Here is a 25,803-nt window from a genome sequence, read left to right as displayed (position 1 = left end):
ATCCAAGTGTTCGTGTAATTAATGCCATAATTACTGAAAAGTTTTAATTAATGCATTCAAAATTAACATTTCACAAATAAAAAATATGGTAATGTCTAATTCAAGGTCTGTGTTTTAGCCTGGCTGCAGCCTGTAAATAAGTATCTTTCAGGAGACTGTAGGGTTGTCTGCTTCAGCCCACCTCTAGTGCAGACCGTATGGATATGTGTTGCCATGCCATGCCGTGATAGTATTGAGTTGCGTAGAGCTGAGAGCATACTTGAGATAGCTTAGGTTGTAGAGCCCCCTGCTGGGAAAAGTAGACACTACAGGCTGCATAATTTGTTTAAAAGACTACAGTTCTGTTTAAAGGAAATTATCTGATTACACCAGTTAGTTGTGTTCTTATAGATGAAAACATCTTCCAAGTGAGATGTGCAGGGAAGCGTTGACTGTGATGTATTTATTCAAAGCATTTGAACAAGGAAATGTGAATATTTATCACCATTTGTTGCTTTGTAGAATATTACCTACTTAATGCAAATGTTGGATATGAAAAGTGGCACAGGGTTTACTATGTAACAGTACACTCGGAGGTTTAGCTATAGGGCCTTTTTTTTTTCAGGTTAACATAAGATTAGTTCAAGAATTATGTACTGCCATCATCAAGCCACAGTATTTTGAATGCTTCATGATTCACTGTAATTTATGGCTCATCATTTAATAAAAAGAGCTATATAATCTACAGTTATCTTGCTGTCATTTAAAAGTTGATTTTACAGATGCAGTAATCACGGTTTATTGCCTTCAAGTGCTGTTGTCTGTATTTATACATTTATTTTATTTTTCTTATTCTGCTGCTGTACTGTGATACCTCAAGTTTCTGTTGGTTATTGTGAAATACCGCCTGTTGCAGAATTCTATTTGGTTGTTCTGTACTTTCATTGTTTGCAAATAAGATTTTGATTTTATTAAGCTTGGCAGCCACTGCATTTATTCCATTTGAATTGTAAATATATCCATGATGGCTTGGTGCCACAATTCATTGCCTTTGTGTCTTTGATCAGTTCTTCTATCTGAAACTGTTTTGTAATTCCTTTTTAACCCATCCTTTTTTCTTCTGTGGTCTGCAGGTCATTCTGTGTTTCTCTCCAGTTGGTTCGACACTGCGAGTCCGAGCTCGGAAGTTCCCAGCCATAGTTAACTGCACAGCTATTGACTGGTTTCATGAGTGGCCGCAGGAGGCCCTGGGATCTGTCAGCAGGAGGTTCATTGAAGAGATTGAGGGAATTGAGGTGCGTTCTTCCTACATGCCATTCACACAGTTAGGCAACTACAAAACAAGAAGAATAAGAAATACTTGTGTGTGATTGATAAGTTAACACATTTTCAGGCATTTTTCTTTCTGACTCAACAAATGTTATTATTTTCAAAAGTCTGCGGCACTTACCTGAAGATTATTGTGAAAAGCAAAACAAAATAACAGATAAAATAGTGTCTTCAGATGACTTTTAGTTTTGAGAAACAAAGACATAGAAATGGTTTATTTTTGTAGATGCACATTCCTTGTTAATACCTAGTAAGTAAATGCACTAGATTCAAAAGTCTTGAATTCCATCTTACTGCCAAGTGCCAGCCTACCTATAAATCCATTTAATTTTATTTTTGCTTGACTCGCAACAAGTGAGCAAACACTTGGAAAATAATGTTGTAATTTTTGTGCTGCGAAAAGGAAGAGTGTTGCCATGCTTCTTGGATGAGTCCTTACTTTTGAGATAATTGAATTTATTTAATTAATTCAGTCATCCATCCATGCATGCATGCATTCATTCATTTATTCAGCTTTTTCTCACATGCCAGACTCCTCCCTTTTTCACAAAGCATCCAGTTCCACCATCCACTTATTTAATTACTAAAGCTGTGTGACTGCATCAGTACTGAGGCAAACTGTGGCAAATGATTTTCCTGAATCCATCTTGTCATTGCTGCATTTAATTGTCTCACTTTTCCCCCTGCCTGTAGCATTTTCTTATCAGAGTTGCTAGTCTTGCTTTAGACATAAGGAAGACATTTCATCCGAGTGCATAGATAAACAAAATGCAGTTAGAAGTCCTGTAGGCCTCTTTAGGTTCTTTATTAGTGCGTGTATCTCTGGGTCCTGCAGTCATCTAGAATGTTTTCTGTCCCACGGTGAAATGTAAAGTAGAGTTTAATTTGACTAGCAAACAGCAAGTTATGTTTATTATGTGGCTTGTTTTAACCAGTAAGATACAGAAATCTGAAGTACGTAAAACAAACAGATAAAAAGCCTACTCTAGCAAAAAGCTTTAGCTAACAGCACAGTATACATCAGATCTGAAATGCTTGTATGCAAAATGACATAAAATGTTCATCAGTTTCAATTATCTCTTTGGTTATTATAAATCTTTAATGTGTTTATACCATAACATTGAGGGACATGGCCTTTTTTCCAGTCCAGGTATAGTGTACAACAATTGATTTGGATTGCATAGTCCTTTTTAGATAGCAAATAGGTAAGCTATAACATAAGCCCCTAGTACTTTCAAGAACTGTGTACCTACCACTGGTGACATTTTGAGATTTTTATGCTTTTAAAAAATGGTTAGATGAACATAAAGATCTAGTATCCTCAATGGTGAATGTCTTTTCTTCGATTTAAATGAAAAACCATTAATAGTGTCAGTGATTGCTAAGTTTTCAGACCACTGTATTCAGAAGCCTGTCTTCTAGTATTACACTATTGCAGTGTTAAACAAGTGCTGACAGTACTGGGGCCACCTATTTTTATTAATTAATTAATTTATTTGGATAGGGGATAGGGGTGACACCATCTGTAATAACTGCGCTTTGGTTATGTAAACATCGCTGAATCATTCTAGGAGAGGAGGTGTAATATAGCATTTAAAGGGAGAAAACAAGAAGAATTTGTGGTGGAATAAATAATTTATGATAATGAAATTACTGCAATTAGTAGACTTACAACAGGCCTATTTAAAGCCACAGCTGCTAAAGTCAGGAAGTGCTGTCACAGCTGACCTTATCATAAGAGAAGTGACAAATTGAGAATGCAGGGAAGAGTGAGCATCAAAGGCTTCTGTCCGGGAGCGATTAGCGTTATCTGAAAAGCACTGCGAATTACAGACAGCTGCTCTCTGGCTCACTGTGTCACCCATGCTGTGCCATTTTGTTAAGCATGGTGACAACAGTTATTCTACGCCTCCCCCCTTGAGATGTGAGTTACTATGGGCCATTTCAAGTTCTTCCCAAAACCCCACATTACTTTTGGTGGTTGACACAAGACCTGTTGCACAAAAACAACTTTTAGGATGCTTATATACAAATGGAATTTGATATCTACAGTTGATGTTATTAATTTTTTATTGTTCAAAACTGCATTGGCAAATGCAATTTCCTTAATAACTTTAGGACTAGAAACAGACATGTTTTTGTTAAAAGTTATTATGTACAGTGCATCTGTCTGGTGCAGTCTTTCCAGAGTTCACATATAACCACTAGTCATCAGCCCATACCCCAGCAGTTACCATTCTTTTTTTTCCCTTTTACTTTATACCTAAAAGTGGAATTGCATTTGGCTGCAGTTAGCATACATTGTCTACTACAGTGTCCCTGAACAACGGAGCATTTCTTTTCGTGGAAGGATAGTTTATGGTTTCTGTTTACCGTAAGCATACCATGAGTCATCTTGTTTTCTTAGGCTTCCTGTCAGAGCTTTCTCCAGACCACCATATTTTTGATATGTATATTACTCATTCAAATACTTCTCAGCCTAGCATCCCTTGCACAGTCTGCTTCCCTGCAGTGCTTATGTTGCACTTACAAATACTCTGCAGACTGAATTACAGCAGCATATATGCTTTTGGAAAGCAAGTGGGGATCTGCACTTCTGCCACTCCAGGGGTTGGCTGCTCCACAGCTAGCAGAGTGGGACGACTTAGAGCAGTGCTGCCATAGCAACAGAATCCCTGTCCCCCTCACATCCTGATAGGATTACAGTTTAAAGGACACATACTTGCTCAGTTCCTCCTTATCAAAAGAATCTCAGTTCCAGACCACAGGATCAGGTAGAGATTAATGAATGCAACACAGTCTACCTGTAATTTTGTTTAGGCATAATTAAACTCTTACTGCTTTTTTGATATTTTTCTATGCTGTTTTTAATGCTTTTATCCAATATCTGCTAATGCATTATATGTAAGTGCATGCATGTGTGTATGTGTTAATGCTGAAGCCACACATTTCTCAGTTCTGATTTCAGTGGAATGTGGCCACTCGATATGGAGAGTCCCCCCCCCCCATTTTCTGAGCCTCATTCCTCATTTGAGTAGCTCAGTAAGTGCATAAGTGATGTAGCACTGTACTATTTCCTGTTGAGTTTAAAATCCTAAGTAAAATTGTACTTTTATATATTATATAGGACTAGTATAGCATATAGTACTTTGTCATGTAAAATACATTATTTAGCCCTGCTAAGTCCTAAGCAAATATGACTTAACTCTTTCAAGCCTAAAACATTTTTGGAACTTAGAAATGATGTAAATAAACTTCAGAAGACATTTTGCAGAAGTTGACGAGAAGGATGCCATTAGAGGCACACAGGGATGGAGGAGGGAAGGAACAAGTAGGTTAGATAGATTAGGTGGAAATTTTGCATGAGTTTTTTTGCATACAGTTCAGAGAACACTGCGGAGAATATTTATTTATTTTTCATCTCACAGTGCCACCTTGTGGTCAGCACCTTTCTTCCATTAAAAAGTAAAGCCAAAACTTATAATTTGTGTCATTCTCCCCAGAATGCTGGTTTACTGTGACTTGACGTAAGTCTGGACAGAAAACTTGCAAGCTGGTTTATTGCATTTTTATATTGAAATATTACATACTGAAAACTCTACTTGGAATAGTTTCAGGCAGTGAGGCTGACGCACAACAGATCACAAATAGGAAAGTGTGTTGACAATATTCTGTCTGCCATGCTGCAGAAATGGTAAGCAATATATGACTGACAAAACCTGTATCAGTGTGGCATGTTAGCCTTATTGTAGTTTTAGAAATGTTTCAATTAAAAAATGAAGTAATCACTGGTTAGTGTGGTTCACACCATACACAGTGAAACATCTTGGTGGTTATAGATAGAGTGATTGGGCTTGGGCAGGTGTATTTAAAAAATATATAGTGCTGGTACATTGCTAGAGTGAGTTCAAATACACAGTCTCTGAGGAGCTGGGCTGGAAGAATTAATAGGCACATATACTAAAATAGCAATAACAGATGAAAGGCAGCTGGATAGCACAGCAGGCAGGGATGCAGAAGTGAAAAAGAGATTCCTGGAGTTCAGGAAAGCAGGGGAGGGAAGAAAACTAGGTGTACATGATGAAATCATGAGAGGTCACCAGGTTATTCAAAGTGTCTAAGAAGGGAACCTATTAATACTAATGTCTCCTGTACTTTTCTTCCTTCTGTCTCTTGCTCATGCTTTATTTATATTATCTCGCCCTTCTCGCACCATTTCTGATTTCTTTTATTTTTTCTTACTTTACTGTCTTCTGTTAGAGTTCGCACATATTGCAAATAACTTGTACCCCCACGTATTATACTCTATATTTTATACTGTGTGTCCTATTTAAATGTCTTGGTATCTACTTTTTTTAAATATATACTTCAATTGTTTCCCAAAAAAACTATTTTCTTATGTAATAACTGCTTTGCAGTTCTGCTGAGATCATCTGTTTGTCTTTTGTCTGAATCCTTCCCTGGATGAGTCTGAAAATGGTCCATGTGAATGACCACTCTACCAGCTAATAAATGTATAGCACAGTGTAGTATAAAAGAAGGAAGAAAATACTGTTTATATAAGGGAATGAAAGCCATTTATTTACTTTATTTATTTAATTATTTATTGCAGTTTTTTTTTTTAACCAGGGAGGTGGTCTGATTTACTGATCCTTTTCTACCATGACACAGGCTTGGGTTGAAAAAATAGAACAAAAGCAGCTCTGAAAAGTAGAAAACTGAGTTAAATTAATCCATTGTATAAAATCAGCAGTATTATGCAAATGGTTCAGTGTTTAAGATTTCTGTAACGGTAGATACAACTGTTGGTACAAAGACACTGAACAGTACAGTTACGAGTATATGCACTGTTTAAAGTCTGTGAACACTGCAATTATAAATGTGCAAAACATATATACACAATGCTTAAGGTGTGAAGACCCATATTAAATGAAGAGGCTTTATGAAGATTAAAGGAATAAGAGGCTAGGTTTAGCAGCAGTTATCCATCAGTACAAAAACAGTTACATTTTACTTTGTTTTGACTATATTCTTTCATCTTTGATTTGAATGCTTCTGTCATTCATTGAGTTCTTATTTCAGAAGGAAGACAATACAATGTGGTAGGGGCTAGTTTTACAAAGTTTTTTTTTTAATCTATAGTAGTTCCAAATGGTGGTCTTATCCTTTTTTTTTAGAGCTCCTCTACAAGTAAGTTGGGTCCTTAAGGTTAGATTTTAGAGGGAAATACGGGTTTTAAAGGTCAAGTTACTAAAAATAAAGATGGACTAAGCATGTATAGGAGTCATTTAATCCCTATTTGAGATTGCAGGGATGGGTATTGTTATCAGAAATTAACACAAAGCTGCAGATTTTATTTTCAGGAACCTGGTGTTTTTGGCTGTTGGTGGAGTGAAATGGCAGTAATGGCAGGTCATACCCCAACTTGGGTATGAGGACATTCCTGACTATGACTTTAGGTGAAAGGAGATAGGATGTGCTTTGGTAACAGCCACATCTGCATGTGGAGTGAAGGATGAAGTAGGGTCAGGGATAACCTCCTAAATGTCTCTGTAAAGAGACCCGGGATATGATATTGTACAAGTTATCTTTAACTTCATTTGGTGGAAGCTTGGAGAGCAGTTGATGAGCGATGAAAAGCATCAAGCAAGATCTAGAAGGAATTGATGAGATCAGCTGGTTGTTTGTCCAGCTGCAGAGGGTCAAGAAATGTTTTTTTTGAGATTTTGTTATAGAGCTTTAATGTTTTCATTGGAATTAATAAGTAGGATGTCATCAGCATACATAACTAGGTTGATTTGAAGGAGGTCCAATATGATTTCATTTAAAACAGGGGAAAGAGTAAAGGACCGAGGACAGACCATTTTGGAGCCCCGGTCTTAAATGAACCTGGTTCTGAATATGTGTTGTAAGAGCAAACCTGAAATGTACTGCTTGTGAGGTAGCTATTAAACCACTGCACTGTATTGGGACCAAAGTTTAATCTGCTTAATTTGTCCAGTAGTAAGTAGTGGTTAACAGTTTAAAATGCTCTTTTTAGGTCGACGTACAGCCCAGCAGTAATTAGACTGTCATTTATATTGATGTGTATAGTGTTTTTGAGAGTATGTAATGCAGACATGCTGCCAAATGTATTACGGAAGCCATGTAGCTGATAATAGAGAAAGCCTTAACTGTTTATATGCTCAAGAAGTTATTTATAAAGTATTTTCCGAAAAGTGTTTGCTAATGGGCAGAGATTAGAAATGGGCCTGTAGTTTTTATATCACTTGAAGGGAAGAAATTTTAGGTAGGGGAATGAAGCTGCAATAGTTGAATAGAAGAGACTGGCTTAGATGCTAGATGCAGATGAGTTAGGAGTTTTGCTGTTAATGCAGCTACTGTTTTCAATTACTAAGAAAACGACAAATGTTACTTTCAGTGTTATATAGAGATATAAACATTAACATATCAGTAAAGTGCTGAACACTAAAGCGTGAAGTAAGCGGCCTGCAGTACTTTGAGCAGTGATAAATACAGAAATCTTATTGAAGTTGCAAAGATGTCCTCCATTTTTGGAATTATCATGCTAGCAATCAGTCTCCATCATGACCATGAAGTAACACAAGTAGCGTTGCCACCCCTCCGTTTTTTTTCCGGAGTGCCCGGAAATCAATAGGGCACTCCGGTTCTCCGGTTCTTGCTCTGGGAGTCCGGAAATAGTAAGTAGTTTGCGACGTCAGCGCGTTCGACAAAAAAAAAAAATGACATTGCCGTCTTGGACTCTCGGTTGATTGGCTGCTTGCTGCAGAAGAAGCTCATGCAGCAAGCAGCCAATCAACACTTACATTTGCAAGTCAAATCCCCGCAAAGCCCGCGAAAATTACGGGATAAAAAGCGGTGCTCCAGCTAGCTACTCTTTTACCTTTTACTCTCTGCTCTAAAAGGTCGGTACGGTACTTACTACTTAAGGTCTGAACTTTCTTCTTGCTGGTTCGTTCGGGACGTCTTCGGTGGATTGCCTGGTGTGCTGGTTTCATTTGCTGCTGCTGCCTGGAAGGATTGCCCTAGCCCTGCTGCTTGCCTTGCTTGCTGGAGTCTTGCCCTGGAGAAGTGCTGTGGACTGGCCGACTTGGTGGTGTTGTATTCCCCTGCCTGCCTGCTGCTTGCTGGCCCTTTGTTAGCTGCCTGTTCTCTTCTGGCTGAGAGCTTGTTTAAGGAGCCCTGCTGCTGCTTTTTCTGGAGGTAAGTAGAATTTTTTTTAATGGATGAATACTGGAATTAAGGTAGATTTTCAAAGATTAGTGTGACAAGGGAATGAAATATTGCCAGCACAGCTACTAGTGAATTTTTAAATATTAAATTTATATTAATTCACTAGCTGTGCTGGCACTATCTCATTCATTGATGGTGAGAAGATGTGTGTAACTGTATCTAGATGTTCAACATGTGGTGATTATTAACTAGAACAATTTCTAGTTTGTAATCACCACATCTACTTTATTCTTTATCTGTAGTTTCTAGTATACTGTCTGCAGATATATATATATATATATATATATATATATATATATATATATATATATATATGAAGGGTTTGTTTGGCTGTTTTTAACTGCAGTTAGTGTAACTATTTTTCATGTGGGTGCACTTTATTATTTTTCATGCGGGTGCACTTTGATAGTGAATGTATACTGACGGAGTTATATAGGGTACTTGCTATGATTGCAGAACTATCATTTCTCTAGTCATCACTGCTATGTTTACCTTGATCTGCATTTTCTAGGATATACCAAGGCTGTTTTTACTGCAATGTTTTAAATATTTTGGACTTGGTTACAGTGAATATGTAATGACTTCATGATTTGTATAAGATGCTTGCCTTGGACTGTAGAACTGTCTTTTCTAGTCTGTCATCACCGTGATGTTTACCTTGACCTGTGTTTCTTCCTAGGGTGTCTTTCTAGGGTGTACAGTCTTAGTGTTATAGTGAAGCTTAAATGTAGCTTTTTGTCTAGCTTGTCATCACCGCTGTTTATCTGTGTTTTCTAGGGTATACCGTCTATACCAAAGCTTACTTCGTTTGATGTTACAGTGAATATATAATGACTACATGATTTGTATAGGATGCTTGGACTGTAGAACTGTCTTCTAGTCTGTCATCACCGTGATGTTTACCTTGACCAATGTTTCTTCCTAGGGTGTCTTTCTAGGGTGCACAGTCTTCGTACTATAGTGAGGCTTAAATGTAGCTTTTTGTCTAGCTTGTCATCACCACTGTATCTAAGTAATTGTATTTCCATTTTAGTACTACCTGTGATATGAGACTTGGGCTTAGTTTTCCCATGCGTGTGTGATGTACTATAGTATGTAGTGAACCTTTGAAGTATTGCTAAATTAAGTTTTTTTAATTTACTTTAGACTCGTTGCACATTTTTCTACTTATTGGTAACTGTATGTGATATTAAAGACTTATGCTGAAGGGTGCTAGAGTAAAGGGGTGTGGCTATTAAAGGAATGGGTGTGGCTTGATTGTGCATGGGGCGTGGCTTGTTTGTCAGGAAATGGCAGAGTAGAAAGGTGGCAACCCTAAACACAAGCAGTGCTCATACTGATGACCATATCGAAAACACTTTGAAAATATTCACTTCTAGTGACCCTCTGATATGACAAGCTTGTTGCCAAAAAGTGATGATAAATAGTTCATTAAGAAAAGCACAAATGTTAACTTTCAGTGGAATGCACAGACATGTTTCAGGATGACTCATCAATGAAGTGCTACTGTAGTTTGAAGTAAGCACAGAATAAACAGCCTGAAGGATTCGAACAAAAGTGTGAACAATGAAAAATGCAGAAGTCGTATTGAAGTTGCAGTGGTGATCACCATTTTTGAAGTGTCATGACAACAGTACATCTCCAATATGAACACAACTGAAAAAAAATGTTCTTCTCTGGTGGGTATTTTGAAATCACTGAAAATATCCACTTAAGGATTGATCCCTGACCACTTCAAGAGTACTTTTCCAGAAAGTGATGTTAAGTCTCGCATTAAGAAAAACACTTACTTGCTTTCGCCTGAGTATAGAGGCATTTGTCACACTGACTTGTCAGTGAAGTACTAAATACTGAAGTTTGATGTAAACAGCTTGCATGACTGCAGAAAATGTAGATAGTGAAAAATATGTCTTATTGAAGTTGAGTGATGTCCACAATTTTTGGATGTATTATGTAAAAATATCCATTTCAACACTGATCTACTACACAAGCACAAAATAAAACTGAATGCAGAAGCACGTTTCATGGTTTCATTACTTGTACTTGAAAATAAAATCAAATGTATTGTTTTAACCAGAAATATAAATTATCCCCATGAAATCTACCCCTGTGGCCCTAAGCTGTTTTCTACAGAGACATGTGGTCCTTGCCTCTTTCTGAATTGTGCAGGCCTGCCTTAAACATTTGGAAAAAAAAAAAAAGACGACTATTCTTGCAGTGGTTATATTTGTCTACATTTTTGTTGTTGGCTGATACCATATGGATGTTTTAAGTATAAGGGCAATTTACTTTAAGTTAGTTACAGTTGTCATGGTGTAGGTACGAAGCTAATCTTAAGTCAGTACCTTGGTTTATTAATTGGGTTGTGGGAAGTCTGTTGGTGATGTTTTCTGGTATTGTTCATTTACCTAGTCTTGCGGCCTATGGTAGACATCATTCATGCATGATATTTTGTTATGTATTCCTCGTTTCTTTTGGTATGGGCTAACCTGTATCATTCATGCTACATTATATTACCTTGCATGAGAACGTCGCATGAAAATGTTAAGTAGCCTGACGATTCTCAGTGCATTAAAGTTAGCAACTGGTGTAAAAACTAGTTTCATGTTCTACGTGTCTCTCTTAGAAAGGGAATATCATGCGGGATACTACCTAAATGTTATGGTTTACCGCTAGCATTGACTATTCTGGAAGATGATATTACAACTCTGGCTGAGCATACTTACCAGAACAATAGATCTTTGAGCAAAGATTCACTGTATTAGTGAAGCTACTCTCTGCAACCCCCCACCCAAATACTCTTTGAAGGAGAATGTTAGTAAATAAGTCTCCTAAAAGATTGTTTCTCTTGATTTGATGGGAATGTTTTGATCACTGAACTGTCAGAATAATGCACACTTTTGATTTTTACCACTTTGTTTTGTAATATACTGTGATTCTTCATTGTTAAACAAGAAAATGTCTCCCATCTTTATGGAAATTTATTCCTGTGCTGCTGAAGCAGATAGCTTTTTATACAATTATTAGAGAAATGCTACTTTCTGGGTAGTATTTTGTCTTATGCTCACTGAAATATGTTGTTTTTGACTTGACAACTAGCCTGAACATAAACAACTACTATAGATGTTTAATTTTTAAGACATTCCTTCTCATGTATCATTTCATGGTGGCTGAGCATCAGGATGCCAGTTTAACGTATTTACTTTATGATGCCTTCTTGAGGCTTACACTGATTTAGCTGGAGAGAAAGTCAAACATTTCTGATTATTTTACTTTCCCTGTCAAGCTTTTATTTGTACTTATTAGTGTCAGTATTTCTTCTTTCTTCTTTGCGTACATCTGTTAAGACAGGTGTTGTAGTCATACACTCTCAGAATACAGTGTGTGCAAGTGTGTGTTTAAAATTCATTTAGTGATTTTTATGATTCCCAGAATCCCTTATTCATTTTGTACTACAGTCATTGTATTATTTTATTTTGTTTCACTTTGGTTTCATGTTTCTGACCATGATTAAATTTTCTCTTGTTTAAGACTCTAATTACCACTTTTCTGTCAGTAAATAATTTAGTTTTCTTACTATTTGATATATATGCATTTGTATCCATATGTTAGTTACTGATTAATAGGATGCATGTAATACATTTACATATCTTACTGTCACGTAGTTCATAAAGTTGTTATGCTTGTTCGTTTAAATAAAGGAAGCGTATTTATCCTCTGCTACCATCCTTCCCTGTCAAGGAGTTATTTCTTAAAGAACTAATGAGCATATGCACCAACACAGACTGTGACAGGGAGTTGAATGTGTGCCTGTGCAGGGGCATGCCTTTGTAAACCTTCATTAGTTTGTATGGGGAAGGGAGAAAGTCAATTGCTTTTGCAATTTCAGGCTGCAGATGAGTAAAGATAGGGAAGATGTTTCAAATGTCATGATTCTTTTGTTACATTGACCACAACTGTATTTTCATTCCCTTGACCAAAATGCAATCACGGTAATGTTGTAGTCCTGGCAAAACACTTAGAATGTGCTACATGACGAAGCGTACCAAGGCTGGTGTTAATGAAATGCCAAAAGACAGATGGTAAAACTGGTAATGCCCCTTGTGCATTGCAGTGGTCTGTAATTGTAACGTTTTGTCAGAGTACACCTAATGAAAGGCGTAACACAGCTCGGTCTTACTAAATGTCTGTCCCTCACCCATCCCTGAAAAAAAGCTTCAGTATGAGGAAGCGGGTTTGGTTTGCATATCATATAGGGTTAACTGTGATGGTGAAGTCCCAACACATTATAAAAGTGCAATCTTTCTTAAGAACTGCACCAATACATGTGTCCCATTTGTGATCAATCCCTAAACACACTGTCTTGACTAGGTGTCATCTTGGGCCTTAAAATATAGGTACAAGTCCTGTCATCTGACATTCTGATTGAGTATTTGACTTGAGATTCAGTTTCTCAGTGACTGCTCCAATCTTTGCCAATTCACATTCAAAAACAGCAGTGTGTCCTTTCAAGTCTGCATTGATTAGTGTTGTAATTGGTGCAGGCTAAGAAGACACTGCTGTGTCTGAATGTATATTGCTAACAGTAAAGGAAAACTCAATAATGTTAAGTTGTCAATCTCGCCTTCATTCTTGCTTGATGGGTTCGGAGCCGATCCTCGGCTCCGACTCGGCACTTGCTTTAGCTCGAGAACTCCTTTTACCAGCTCGAGGCAGCCCCATATCCCATGATGCAAGGCAGTAAGTACCCAGATCTTGTTTGCCGCTTCGCTTGGGAGGTCTTCTTTTTACCAGCTCCTGGTAAGTTGTTCACTTTTGTGAGTTTTAAGCCCCTTTTTAGTAAAAAACCTTGTATTGATAGTTTTAAACTTATATTATTCCCTTTCTGACAGAAATTCCCTGTCTCCTTTATTTTTTGTTAGTGTATCTTAAAAAACCCTTCCCATCCCCCCCCTGTTAGGGTGTGTGTATTGGTTTTGTAGAATACCTTTTGGTATTTATTTAAGTTAATTTTTGACTGGTGTGTGTGAGTGTGTTTTTCGGCACCATGTCAAAGGAGAGGGTCTCAGGTTTTAAGAAGTGTGACTCGTGCTGTCAGAAGATGTCTCTGACAGACGGTCACACTTCTTGCCTGTATTGTCTGGGCCCTCTTCACCTGCAGGACTCCTGTGCTATTTGTCACTCCTTCAGCCAGAGAGTCCTGCAGGAGAGATAACAAACTGGTTCTTAGGGGCCTTCTTAAGCCGGAGGGCTCTCCGGCTAAGTCGGCTCCATCAAAACCAGCAAGAGTTTCCAAGGCCCAGGCTTCTGTTCCTAAGCCTGCGGCTCGGCTCCGACTCGTACTGAGTCGAGATCGGCTCCGGCTGGAGCCGATTCTGGCTTTACAAAGCGCTCGGCACCGATGGCTATCGGTGCCGAACCTATTTTGACCACTTCGATGTCGGCTCCGATCGGCTCCGACACCCATGTGGCACAGGCATCGGTGTCGGCTCCGATCGGCTCCGACACCGTTACTTTGGTGGCTGTATCGGCTCCGGCTGGAGCCGATACATCGAGGCTTCCTGTCGGCTCCGGGAGTCGGCTCCGACAGGATCTATAGTATCGGCTCCGACGGCTCATTCCAGGAAGAGGTCAAGGTCTCCTTCCTTGGAGCCGATACTGTCGGCTCCGGCTTCGCCTCTTCTATCGGAACGGAGCCATCGGAGCCGATCTTCAAGGTCATCCAGGTTGTCAGATCATGACCTAGAGAGAGTGGTCAGTAGATTACTCAAGTCACAGGTACTGGCCCAAATGTTACACAGTCCGTCTCAACAGACGATTGTGGGTCCACACCCAGTTACAGTTCCTCCTTCAACTCTACCCCAGAGCTTGGAGTTGGAGTCTTCGGGAATGGTTACTGCTACGGCTGGAGGACGGATACCCCCTTCTGTTCCTTCAGCCTCTACTCTTATCTCCTCTTCCTTAGAGGGATTTGGTGGTCGGGCTTCCATGGTCTCCTCCGAGGGGGTGAGTGGCATCGGACCCTTGTCCGAGCCGCTCTCCCCTTGGAGCCTCGGCCTTGGTTAGCTCGGCTCCTACATCTGCCTCGGAGACTTCCCTTGCGGTGGTCCCTGGAGTTCCTAGCTCTTCAGAGCGGGTTCTCTCGGAACTGCCTGGGAGGGGAGCATTCGAGGTGATGAAGAGTGTACTGGCCACTGGTATCAGTCAGCAGTCTGTTCCCGTCGCTCCTCCCTCTATTGTACCTGTTGACATCTCTGCCACTTCTCTTGCTACAGGACCCAGAGATCCTCCGCCTCAGGTTTCCCCATTGGGAATTTCCCCCTCTTCCGAGGATTCTCCTGATGTTTCGGGAGATCCTCCTAGGAAGAGGACTTGTAAGAGGAAGCATGTAGACTCCCCCGAGTCTGTCACTTCGGATACTGTCTTTGATGAGTCAGAGGGATCCCCTAGATCCCCCTCTGAGGATGTCTCCTTCTCAGACATCCTAGAACTTCTGAAACAGAGGGGAAACTGGCCCACCAATAATCCCTCTGAGGATGAGTCAGTATACCTAGAGGCGTTTGGATCTCGGCCCTCCACCTCCTGGGTGTCTCCGCCTTTCGACCCCCTTATGCAGGTTATTGCACGAAAGGCGTGGGCAGCTCCTGACTCTGTAGAGCCAGTCCCTAGGAGGCCTTCTAAATTTATCACTGCCCCTAGTGACAAACAATTCCTTACCAAGGGTGTCCCGCTGATGCCATGGTGGTGGCTGCGGCCACCAAAAAGGAACTTGCAGATCCTTCCGTGCCCATCCATCCTCCTAATAAGGACTCTAGGACCATGGATAGGTACGGTGGCGGATGTTTTCCTCAGCGACCTTTACTATGCGTTCGCTGAATTACCTATGTCACTTCACCAGACTCCAAAGAGATATCCTCAAGGAGCTGGGAGAAGTAGTTCAGGATCCTACAGCTGCAGGGGCTCAAGGAAAGATTGCCTCGCAGCTAGGAACCCTCAATTCCATTGCTAACTCCTCCATGCGGCTAATATCTTATGCTGCGGATGGAGCGAGTAGAGCCGCAGGCACAGGTGTGGCTCTTAGGCGCCAAGCCTGGATGCGGCTATGTGATTTTGCGGATCCCTTTAAGGCGTCCTTCACAAATTCTCCCTTTGATGGGTCAGCTTTGTTTGGCCCTCAGGTGAAGGAAACCTTGACCAGGTGTGAGCAGGACGGCAAGACTCTTTCTGCTGTTGGAGTCCGTTTTCCACCCCTTCTAGGCCTTATCCCAAAGGACAGAAGGGTGGGAAGATGTGGTTCCGTAAATCCCAAGGAGTCACGCCGGATTCACGTGGTCAGTTTACCCCTAGAGGCAGAGGCGGTTACAACAACAGACGCCGCTCTTGAGGCAGAGGGGTCCGAAGAACCAGGGAAACAGGGAGCCTCTCTCTGATAAGCCCTTTCAGCATCCCTGAGGTGTTGCCCGGCTGTCCCTCCTTGGAGGCAGTCGGGGGAAGATTATCACTGTACCCAGAAGCCTGGCATTCCCTCACTCAAGACAGATGGGTACAGTCGATCATATCCAAGGGTTACATAATTCCTTTCGAGGAAAGTCCCTTCCCCTCAGGTTCCCTTCCAGATGTACCACCCGGTCTAAGGGAAATTGCAGAGTTAGAAATCGCAAAACTACTGCAAAAAAGAGCCATTCAGCCAGTTATAATAGACCATTCAGAGCCCGGAATCTACTCAAGATTCTTTTTGGTCCCCAAAAAGACGGGAGACTGGAGACCAATATTGGATCTCAGCAGACTCAACAAGTCTGTCAGGAAGACAAGATTCCGAATGGTCACTCTTCAGTCAATTCTGCCCTTCTTACAGAAGGACAACTGGATGTGCTCAATAGATCTTCAGGATGCGTACTATCACATCAAAATTCACAGACGCTCCAGGAGATTTCTCCGCTTTCGGCTGGGGTCCAGTCACTTCCAGTTCAGAGCCCTGCCCTTTGGTCTCACTACAGCCCCCAGAGTGTTCACCAAATGCATGGCAGTGATCACGGCTCACCTGAGACGTCAAGGATTCCAGGTGTTTCCGTATCTCGACGACTGGCTCCTGTCAGCCACCACCAGGCATCAGCTTATACAAGCCAGGGATTACACAATAGACCTTTGTTCTCATTTAGGCATCTCAATCAACTTCGAAAAGTCATCCTTATCGCCCTGCCAGTCTATTACCTTCATAGGCGCAAACTTAAACACTGTTCGGATGTCAGCTACCCTTACAGAACAAAGAGTTTCAGACATTCAGACTCATGTCAGGATCATTCTGGCCAGCAAGAAAGTACAGGCCAGAATGGTTCTAAAGGTATTAGGTCTCATGGCTGCGGCCATTACTCTTCTTCCCTGGCTCGATTCTACATGCGCCTCCTTCAGTGGATGCTGTTCACACAGTGGTCATACCAGCAACTCCCAATGCGTCACCAGATTCTGGTGACACAGACATGCAAACAACATCTTGCTTGGTGGATCACATCGTCTCAGGTTCACCAAGGCAGGTGCTTTGTACCCCGTCCCGATAGCCACTGTCACCACGGATGCCTCCCTGATCGGGTGGGGGTCATTATCAGGGCAGGATGGTTCATGGGGCGTGGCAACCGTTCGAGTACCATCTGCACATAAATGTCCTGGAGATGAGAGCAGTGCTTTTAACGTTGCAAGCCCTCAACGACTTTCTTCCCGTAGGGACAATTGCAGTCCACACAGACAACATGTCTGTAGTTTGGTATATCAACAAACAGGGCGGAACCAAGTCCTACCCCTTGTGTCGAGAAGCGCTCAGACTTTGGCAATGGGCGATCTCCTCTCATCGGTTTCTGGTAGCAACGCATATCCCTGGGAAAACCAACATTATAGCGGACAGATTGAGCAGAGCTATCCTCATGCCTCACGAGTGGTCTCTCAAGCAATCTATAGCGGAAGAGATTTTTCTGGAATGGGGTCGTCCATGTTGCGATCTTTTGCTACTCCCCAAAACAGCAAATGTCCAGACTTCTTCAGCCTCTTCCTCTATCAGGCCATCCCCCCAGAGACGCTCTGACCCAGGATTGGCCCCAGGGACTTCTTTATGCCTTCCCTCCATTTCCTCTGATCCCTCAGGTGATCCAGAAAGCTACCGTTTGAGAGCCAAATTGATTCTCATTGCCCCTTACTGGCCTCGACAAGTTTGGTTCCGTTCCTCCATCATCACCTTTTGGTGCAGCCGTGGCATCTGGACCCAGTGCCAGATCTACTGATTCACCAATCCGGTCAGCTGCACTGGTCAATCCCTTCTCTCAACCTCACAGCATGGTTGCTCCACTTCCTTCCTTAGCCAGGCTTCCTTTGATCTCTAACCCAGTTAGAGACATCATTGTAGCTTCACTAAAATCCTCTACCAGGAGGATTTACACAAGCAAATGGAACGTTTCTCTTATTGGGCTAAGGCCCAAAATATTGATCCTTTTACTGCCTTGTTCAGGCAGTTCTGGACTTCTTAGCAGAGATTTTTCATGCAGGCTCCTCTTCTTCCACAGTCAGAGTTCAATTGGCTGCTATTTCTAATTTTCATGTCGGGATAGCAGATCATAATATTATGTCCCATAGGCTCTGCAGGGCCTTCTTGAAAGGAATTTTCCTACTAAAGCCTCCAATCAGGAATCCTCCTCCTCAGTGGGATCTAAATTTAGTGCTGACATCCTTGATTCTTCCCCCTTTCGAGCCAGCTGTTTCTTGTTCCCTGAAATATCTTTCTTGGAAAACTTTATTCCTAGTGGCTATTACATCTGCCAGGAGGGTGTCTGAACTTCATGCTCTTTCGGTTCGACCCCCCTATTTGATTTTTCACAAAGACAGAGTATCTTTGAGAACCAATCCATCCTTTTTACCTAAGGTCGCTTCAAAGAACAATCTGAATCAATCCATTGATCTCCCTGTATTTTTTCCTAACTTTTCAGATAGAGCCGAACAAAAACTACATTATCTTGACGTCCACCGTCAGCTTAGATATTATTTGGACAGAACAAAAAAATTTAGAAAATCTGATCAACTTTTTGTTTCCCATGCGGATAATAAAAAAGGCCTTCCTGTTTCTAAAGTGACTTTGTTCAGATGGCTTTCTTCGGTCATCACTGAAATTTATACGATCAGGGGAAAACAGCTATGCTCAAAACCTAAAGCACATTCAACTAGGAGTTTAGCTACTTCTACAGCTTTTCAAGCTAGACTGCCTTTGGACACTATTTGTGCAGCGGCCACTTGGGCCACTCCTCACACTTTTGTTTCCCATTACAAATTGGACTTGGCCTCCAGGGACAGAACCAGTTTTGGCTCTACAGTCCTCAAGAGTTTGTTCCATTGAGCCACCCAGGATAGAGGTGCTAGGGACGCGGTCCCATCAAGCAAGAATGAAGGCGAGATTGACAACTTAACATTAAGAAGTTATGTACCTACCATAACGTTCCATGTTAGTTGTCTTCTCGCCTTCTTTCTTGACCCTCCCTCCTTCCCCTGGCCTGGACAGACCTTGTATAAGAAACTATTATGCTAAAGACCATTCAGACCTGGTCCTTTTTCCATCTGTAAGTTTCTTCTTCCTTTGGGAAGTATTTTATGCTTGGTGTTATTGCCCTTTGTCAACAAACGAGATCTGGGTACTTACTGCCTTGCATCATGGGATATGGGGCTGCCTCGAGCTGGTAAAAGGAGTTCTCGAGCTAAAGCAAGTGCCGAGTCGGAGCCGAGGATCGGCTCCGAACCCATCAAGCAAGAAAGAAGGCGAGAGAAGACAACTAACATGGAACGTTATGGTAGGTACATAACTTCTTATTTTCTTCTCTCCTCATTAACTGTTTGTGACATAGGGAAATGCTGCCAGCCCAGCTATCTGGAATTTTGTAAATAATTATGTATTATTTGTGAATATTAATTTGATTTATGTAGAAGTATGACAAAAGGAGATACTACCATCTCAGCTATCTGGAATTTTGTAAGTGGTTGTGTGTCATTTGTGAATATCAACATGATCCATATGTCTGTGTTACAAATCTATTAGAACTGTATGTCATGTTGGACAGACATGTATGTTGAAAGGGTTTGTAAAGTGCTGAGCTTAAAGATGTATCTTCAGTGTACAGTACTGAAAAATAACAGAAATTTATATACACAATTGTAACTGTATAAATGTATATATTTTAACAGTGGAAACTAGAACATAGAAGATTAACTTGCAAAATTTTTGAAAAGTAGTTGAAATTAAATTATTTTATAACTGCTCCATAAAAGATGGCTTCAATGCAGCAAGGGGACATGATGTCTAAAACTAGTAAGCCGTCTGCATTGTTGTGTAAGTGTTTAATGTTTTATGTCTTTTAGCAGCTGCAAAGATATGAGGGCTATGTCATTTTCACAGGGAGATGCTAAATGCTGGCAGTTTCTAGCAATGGGAGTTTAGCTTGGGAACTAAATTGAGATGACAAGAAGTGATGTCATCCTGCAAGCTAACCCAGCAGTAATATTTTAGATATTAATTTAAGAACTCTCTGAGAGAGTTAGAGTATTCTGTATTCTGACTTGGACCCAACAACATCAGCTAGAAAACCCATTCACCACCTCTAACTTGCCTTGCTCTGTAAGTTAACTAGGATACAGTAATTTCTTTTAGATATAGTTAGGAATATAGCTGCGCTTAATTTAGATGTTTTTCTTTATTTATTTGAGACTGTCCTGCAATGTTGTTGCAAATATTTCCTGTGATTTTGAACTCTGATGTAACTGTGATTATTTCCTGAGTATTTTCTTGTTCTTTGTTATTTATTATTAAATATATTTAAGCCTGTCATTGTGGCTGATATTTGTGAGACATATTTAAGTTCTGAGAGTACTTGCATATTTATTTGGTGACACTGTGGACCACTCCTAAAAGCTTTGTTCATAGTCAAACTACCATTTGCATTGATAGTAACATTACACAGTAAGATTGGACACCCTTTGTTAAGGGCCTTAAAGTAGCTGATAAGGAGTGACTGGTGGCAGTAGTAACTACCTTATAGTCTGGGCAGAAAGAGGCATAGCTAGTAAACTTCTGCCAGCCTTTCCCAGGTGTGTGTCTGTGTCTGCGTGTGTAAATCAAACCTCAAAGTGTGTGTGTGTCAGCTACTTGGGCAGGGACATGAAGCACTGGTTGGACAGAGAGGGTACTGGAGACCTTGGCTTGGCCAGTCAGCTGAGATCTCAACTCTATAGCTGTGCCAGTGGGGAGTCTTATTGGGGATCTGAAGAAAGAAAAAGAAACCAGCCCTGGATTGACTGTGGTCTCTCTGTTCTCTTAAGGGGAATTGCACTTTACTGTGTGTGTACTTGTCATCCTCCCGCTGTACATCCCGCAGTGGTGCCAGTGGTGAGGATTGAGGCTCCTTGATTACTGAGCCAGAGGTGAGGTGTCACACTAGTGATGACTAATATTCCGCATGACCTAGTGATGACTAATATTCCGCATGAGCTAGTGATGACTAATATTCCGCACTACAACCAGAAAAATTATGTGGTCTCAGCTGCCTGGGTGACCACAATCCAATCACCTCCCTAAGCTTTTCATGAACCTGAAAGACCTTCCAAAACTTGTAGTAGGGAGAACAGTCCCAGAATATAATGAATATAGGCTACAGGAAGCTGTGAGCAATCTTGACTTCAAAGACACTCATCCAAATCAGGCTGGTCTCACTTCCCTTATTACAGGATCTACTGTTCCACCAAGCTCAAAGATAACTTAGAGGTCAAGATCTGTCTTTGGCTCCCTATTCAAATGTAGAGCTTTATAGTGACAGTGCAACTTAGTATATAAGAAATTTAAAAAGTGACCAGTCAACATAGATTTCGGTCAGGAATTCATGAAATCTTGCAGATTTGCTACAAACTCAGACAAAGCCACTTACCTCAGAAATAAGTAAACTGATCTAACATCTTCATCCAAGCAATTTTGGAATGAAGTAACACATTGACTAGTCACATAAATAATAAAAATAGTAATACTTTCACAGTTTCCAAAACACTCCCCAGTGATTACAGAATCTACCTTGTATGGCTTACTGTAATAGTTAATCAGATAACAAGCCCATACCCACACTTATAAATACCCACCACTTCATACTCTCCACTGAACTAAATCCCCTGACCTTCATCTGCCTGACCTTCTTCATCAAATTTCTTTCAGTAGTCCATGGAAACTCCTTGATAAGAAATTAGGAGCAAGATTTAGTTAGCACAACACACTGTGTTAAGAATGGCAACCTCTTTAACTGCCAGACCTTTAATCCACAAACTCATTGTGTCTCTCACCTGAGAAATGTTCCCATTTCCCTTTAAACCTACAGTTATTCTACCCATACCTAAGGCTTCTTCTGTATTCTGCACTTAGGTCTACGGACCAGTATCCAGTCTCTGTTTGATTAGAGAACTTTTTTGAGAAACTAGTCTGTGAATCAATGGCTGATCATATCATCAGACATGAAGTTCTCATTGATATACAACATCGTTTTCATACAAAATTCAGTACCACAATAGACCTGTATATGGTAGCCTGCTCTGTCTACAATAATGTGAATAATGCTCTCCTCACAGCAGGAGTATTCGTGGATATGGCAAGAGCATTTCAAATTGTAAAACATCCATTACTCTTAAATTATAAAAGCTAAATTGCCATTCAGATTCTGTCTCCTGGCTAAATGCTACCTCACATATACAAATTATCAGGAATGTATTCACTCAACTTTGTCAAATTCTGGAACTTTAAAATGTAGGATACTCCCAGGGTTCACGCCGTACTGGGGCCTTTGTTATTCTTGGGTATTAATGATCTTAACATTGAACTGCTGCACCTAAATTTAGTTATGTATGCCAATGATATCCTCCTATTAAACACTGATCTCTCCGTGTCCTTGGTGCAGTCCAAATTATAGTCAGACTTCACCAGCTTATGGCACTGCATGCACACAAATAGTTAACCAAAAAGTCCACAGCAGTAGTTTCTGGCCGACCAAACTGAAGCAAACAAAAGATACTTAAGGACTGCTAGGAAAGTTTAATTAAATATACTGCACAGCAAAGATATTTGCTGTTGATCCATATTGTAATGTGGATAGTCAGTCTTCTAGTCTTCATCATTTAGAGGGCTGTTTTATCATTTTGCTTCTGTTGAACAGTAAGCAGTGGTCTGTTTTTCTTGTGTTACCCTGCACCATTCTATTTTTCATGTTTACATTTTTTGTAGTTGCTTTCTTGCTGATCACACTGGTATGCTGAAGGTATTCTTTTTTCCTATGCTAATAACAAACATTCTGCAGTGATATTCAGACGTTCTGGCTTCTTGCAATGCTGGTAATATAAACTTTTCTTTTGAGTTTGTTCTCAGAGGACCTAAACCTTTATTTGCTCACCTTCCCCACCCCACCCCCGATACATTTTGGATTTTGGTCTCTTCCACCTCCTCTTTCTTCTTGTCTTTTTTTAAAAGGAATAAATCTTTCTGCTATAAACAGTGTTGTAGCATAAAGATGAGTTTCCAAAACCTTCACTGTCTCACAGTACGATTTGGTGCCTGGTTTGTCAGATTGTAATAAACTGCATAATAGCCTACTGGTGTTGGGTATTACTATGTTTACAAAAAGGTTACTACCTTTTAATCTTTGTTTCCATTTATGTGAACAATGAATTAAAAATGATCCATGGCTCTATTGTTTCATCAAAATATCCCAGTGGTTCAAATGGGTTGACATTTTACTTCATCTTTCCTCTTTTGTTTTGTCTTTTAATTTTTTTGTGGGGGTGGGGTGGTGGTGGAGGATTTGCTGCCGACTTTCTTTTACTAGCAGACTGCTGCACATTTCTCGTTGTCTACCTTTACAGATACAGTTTTGACCATGCCACATGGAATTTTCTTGATTTTACTGTACCCCCTCGGCATTGCAGAATTGGGCAGCTTTTTATAGTTTGTCCATTTCTTAGTATTTACAAGTATGGGTAGAGAAGAGACCATTCGTGACATGCTACATACTGCCTGAATGGTAATAAAAGAAGCAACATACAACATCTTTTTTTCTGGTTACAAAATCTATACCTTATCTGATCACACATTTCTAAATTCCTTCATTTGACTTTTGGTTACTTGGATTATTTTTCCTCTTTTCCTCCATTAAATATTGTGCTTCACTGTTAATATTAATCATGGTATCTATGAATTTGTCAGTCTATATTTCTCAATTGCATCTGGGGTTTGAAATCAGTGCAGCTTATTTGATATATTGCCATTTGGAAATGAATGCTTTCAATGCATAATGCTTACATTTTCTGATCTTAGCAAAGCTGAAGTCACACAGTAGATAGTTACATATTCTTTCTTTTTATGGGTCTTACTGGGAAAGACCTCAGTATTTATGGTAGGTCGTGGTCTCTGCCAACTAAACTTTTAGATGTGCTTGCCCTCTCATAGAAACACACATATCCTTGAGGGAGATTATTTTTTTGTCTGAAGTCTCTGGGATTTCAGTTGAATCTCAAAGTCCAGGAATGTACTGCGTATTGTTAGGGTTACCACATCTCTGTCTTTATGCAGGGCGGTCCATTTTTGGATAGTTCTGTCCTACAAGAAACATGAACAATGGCAAATGTCCTAAGATTTGAATATGAAAAAGATTCCTAACTTTCCTCTAATAATTACATAAAACAAATATTTTGCATCTGAAATACCTTAATGTGACACGAAACAACAGAAATGGCTCAAATTCTTCAAGAGACTGGGCTGTTATTTTGGCAACAAAATGAAGCCCAGTCCTTTACATTGGTTGTGAGTATGGTTTGTCCTGCAAAATGCCACATATCTGTAAAAAAATATCCCACTATGGACCTCTGAAAAGGTGGTAACTCATGTATTCTAGGGCTTTCCTATAGTCAAGCTTTCCAGAATTACGTCCCCTTTCTTTAGTTGTGAAGCGAATTGGTCGGCTAGAATGGGGGATATTAATATCTATGCACATAATGGACTCCTTACAGTGGTGCTAGCACTGGAATGTACTGTTTGTGGTAGTATTGTTTGCAGTTCAGGACTGTCATAGGCAGGGAAGGTAGTGGGCAGTGTATACTGTAGAGTCAGACTTTGGTAAGCAGGAGATATGCAGTAGTGGAACAGGTTGTCTGGTCACTAAAGCAAGTTCTTTCACTCCTTATATAACAAGTTTGCATTCTACTTTTGCCTGCCATCTGGCTTTAGAATTATCCATCATATCTGTGTAAATAAATGGGAGTTTACAGTATTATAGTAGTGTAGGCCTCTGCTTCCATAGATGCATTATATACAGTATTAGTGGAAAAAAGAAATGTATTATCTTATTAACAGTGTAATACAGTAATACTGCTTCATATTTTTTTTAATAACACTGCTATATGGTAGTACTCCTTTCTGCATCTTTAGTCTATTGAGTCAGCTCTGTGCATTTGTAAAAAAATAATATTGTGCATGAGAATGCTCTTTTTTAACACCTTTATTGAATTATCATTTGTGCCATAGGCAAACTTACATTTATAAAACAGAAAACAAAATATTCTTTACAATATTATTAATCCAACATTACATAAATTGGTCAATTTCTGCCTTCCCTTAAACCTTATTTTTCTTCAAACATATTTTCTGTATGTGGTGTGCCCACAATTTTCATTTTTTCTGTGTATTTTGCTCCTACACTTTTCTAAAGATTCCATTTCCAGTTCTTTTATCTCAGATACAATATTCACTACTTCATCTATAGTTGGTTTAGACTTTGATTTCCATTTTCTAGTAATTGCTTTTTTTTGTTTGTTTGATTTTTTTATGCACCCACCAGAATTAAACTTAGCAAGGCCTTACTATGCAGTTCTAGGCAATTCAAATCCTGTACTTGCCCAGTATTTCTGACACAGTACTGGGAATTTTTAAACTATTCCAACTCATTACACTCCCAAAACATATGTTCCCAGTTGCATCTTTCTTCCCCGTCATAGCCCCCAAAATTTGCCATCTACCTGAGGAAGAATTCTACTTGGAATATAAAAATACCTATGCATACACTTCCAGGCAAAAAATCCTGTCTTCTAGACTTTGTTGCATATTTATCAGCTATACATACCTCCTCCCATTGTTTTTTGTGAATTCCTTATTCAGTCTCTCTTCCCAATCTTTTCTAACCTCCTCTGACTCATGCC

General features: G+C 40.1%; 1 protein-coding gene across 1 annotated transcript in view; it reads left to right on the top strand.

The window, feature by feature from the left end:
• The window catches only part of DNAH11 (dynein axonemal heavy chain 11), a 4,606,558-nt gene that overhangs the window by 2,649,479 nt on the left and 1,931,276 nt on the right, over window positions 1-25,803 (top strand). The window contains exon 55 of the mRNA XM_044065542.1: window positions 1,113-1,274. Coding sequence (XP_043921477.1) covers window positions 1,113-1,274 — 162 coding nt within the window. The remainder of the gene's footprint in view (window positions 1-1,112; window positions 1,275-25,803) is intronic.

This window comes from Protopterus annectens, chromosome 3.part0 (genome assembly GCF_019279795.1).
Source record: "Protopterus annectens isolate FY-2018-M chromosome 3.part0, PAN1.0, whole genome shotgun sequence".
In the NCBI taxonomy this organism is placed as follows: domain Eukaryota; kingdom Metazoa; phylum Chordata; order Ceratodontiformes; family Protopteridae; genus Protopterus; species Protopterus annectens.
The sequence above is the reverse complement of the archived record's forward strand: the minus strand, read 5'-3'. Positions and strand labels throughout refer to the sequence as shown.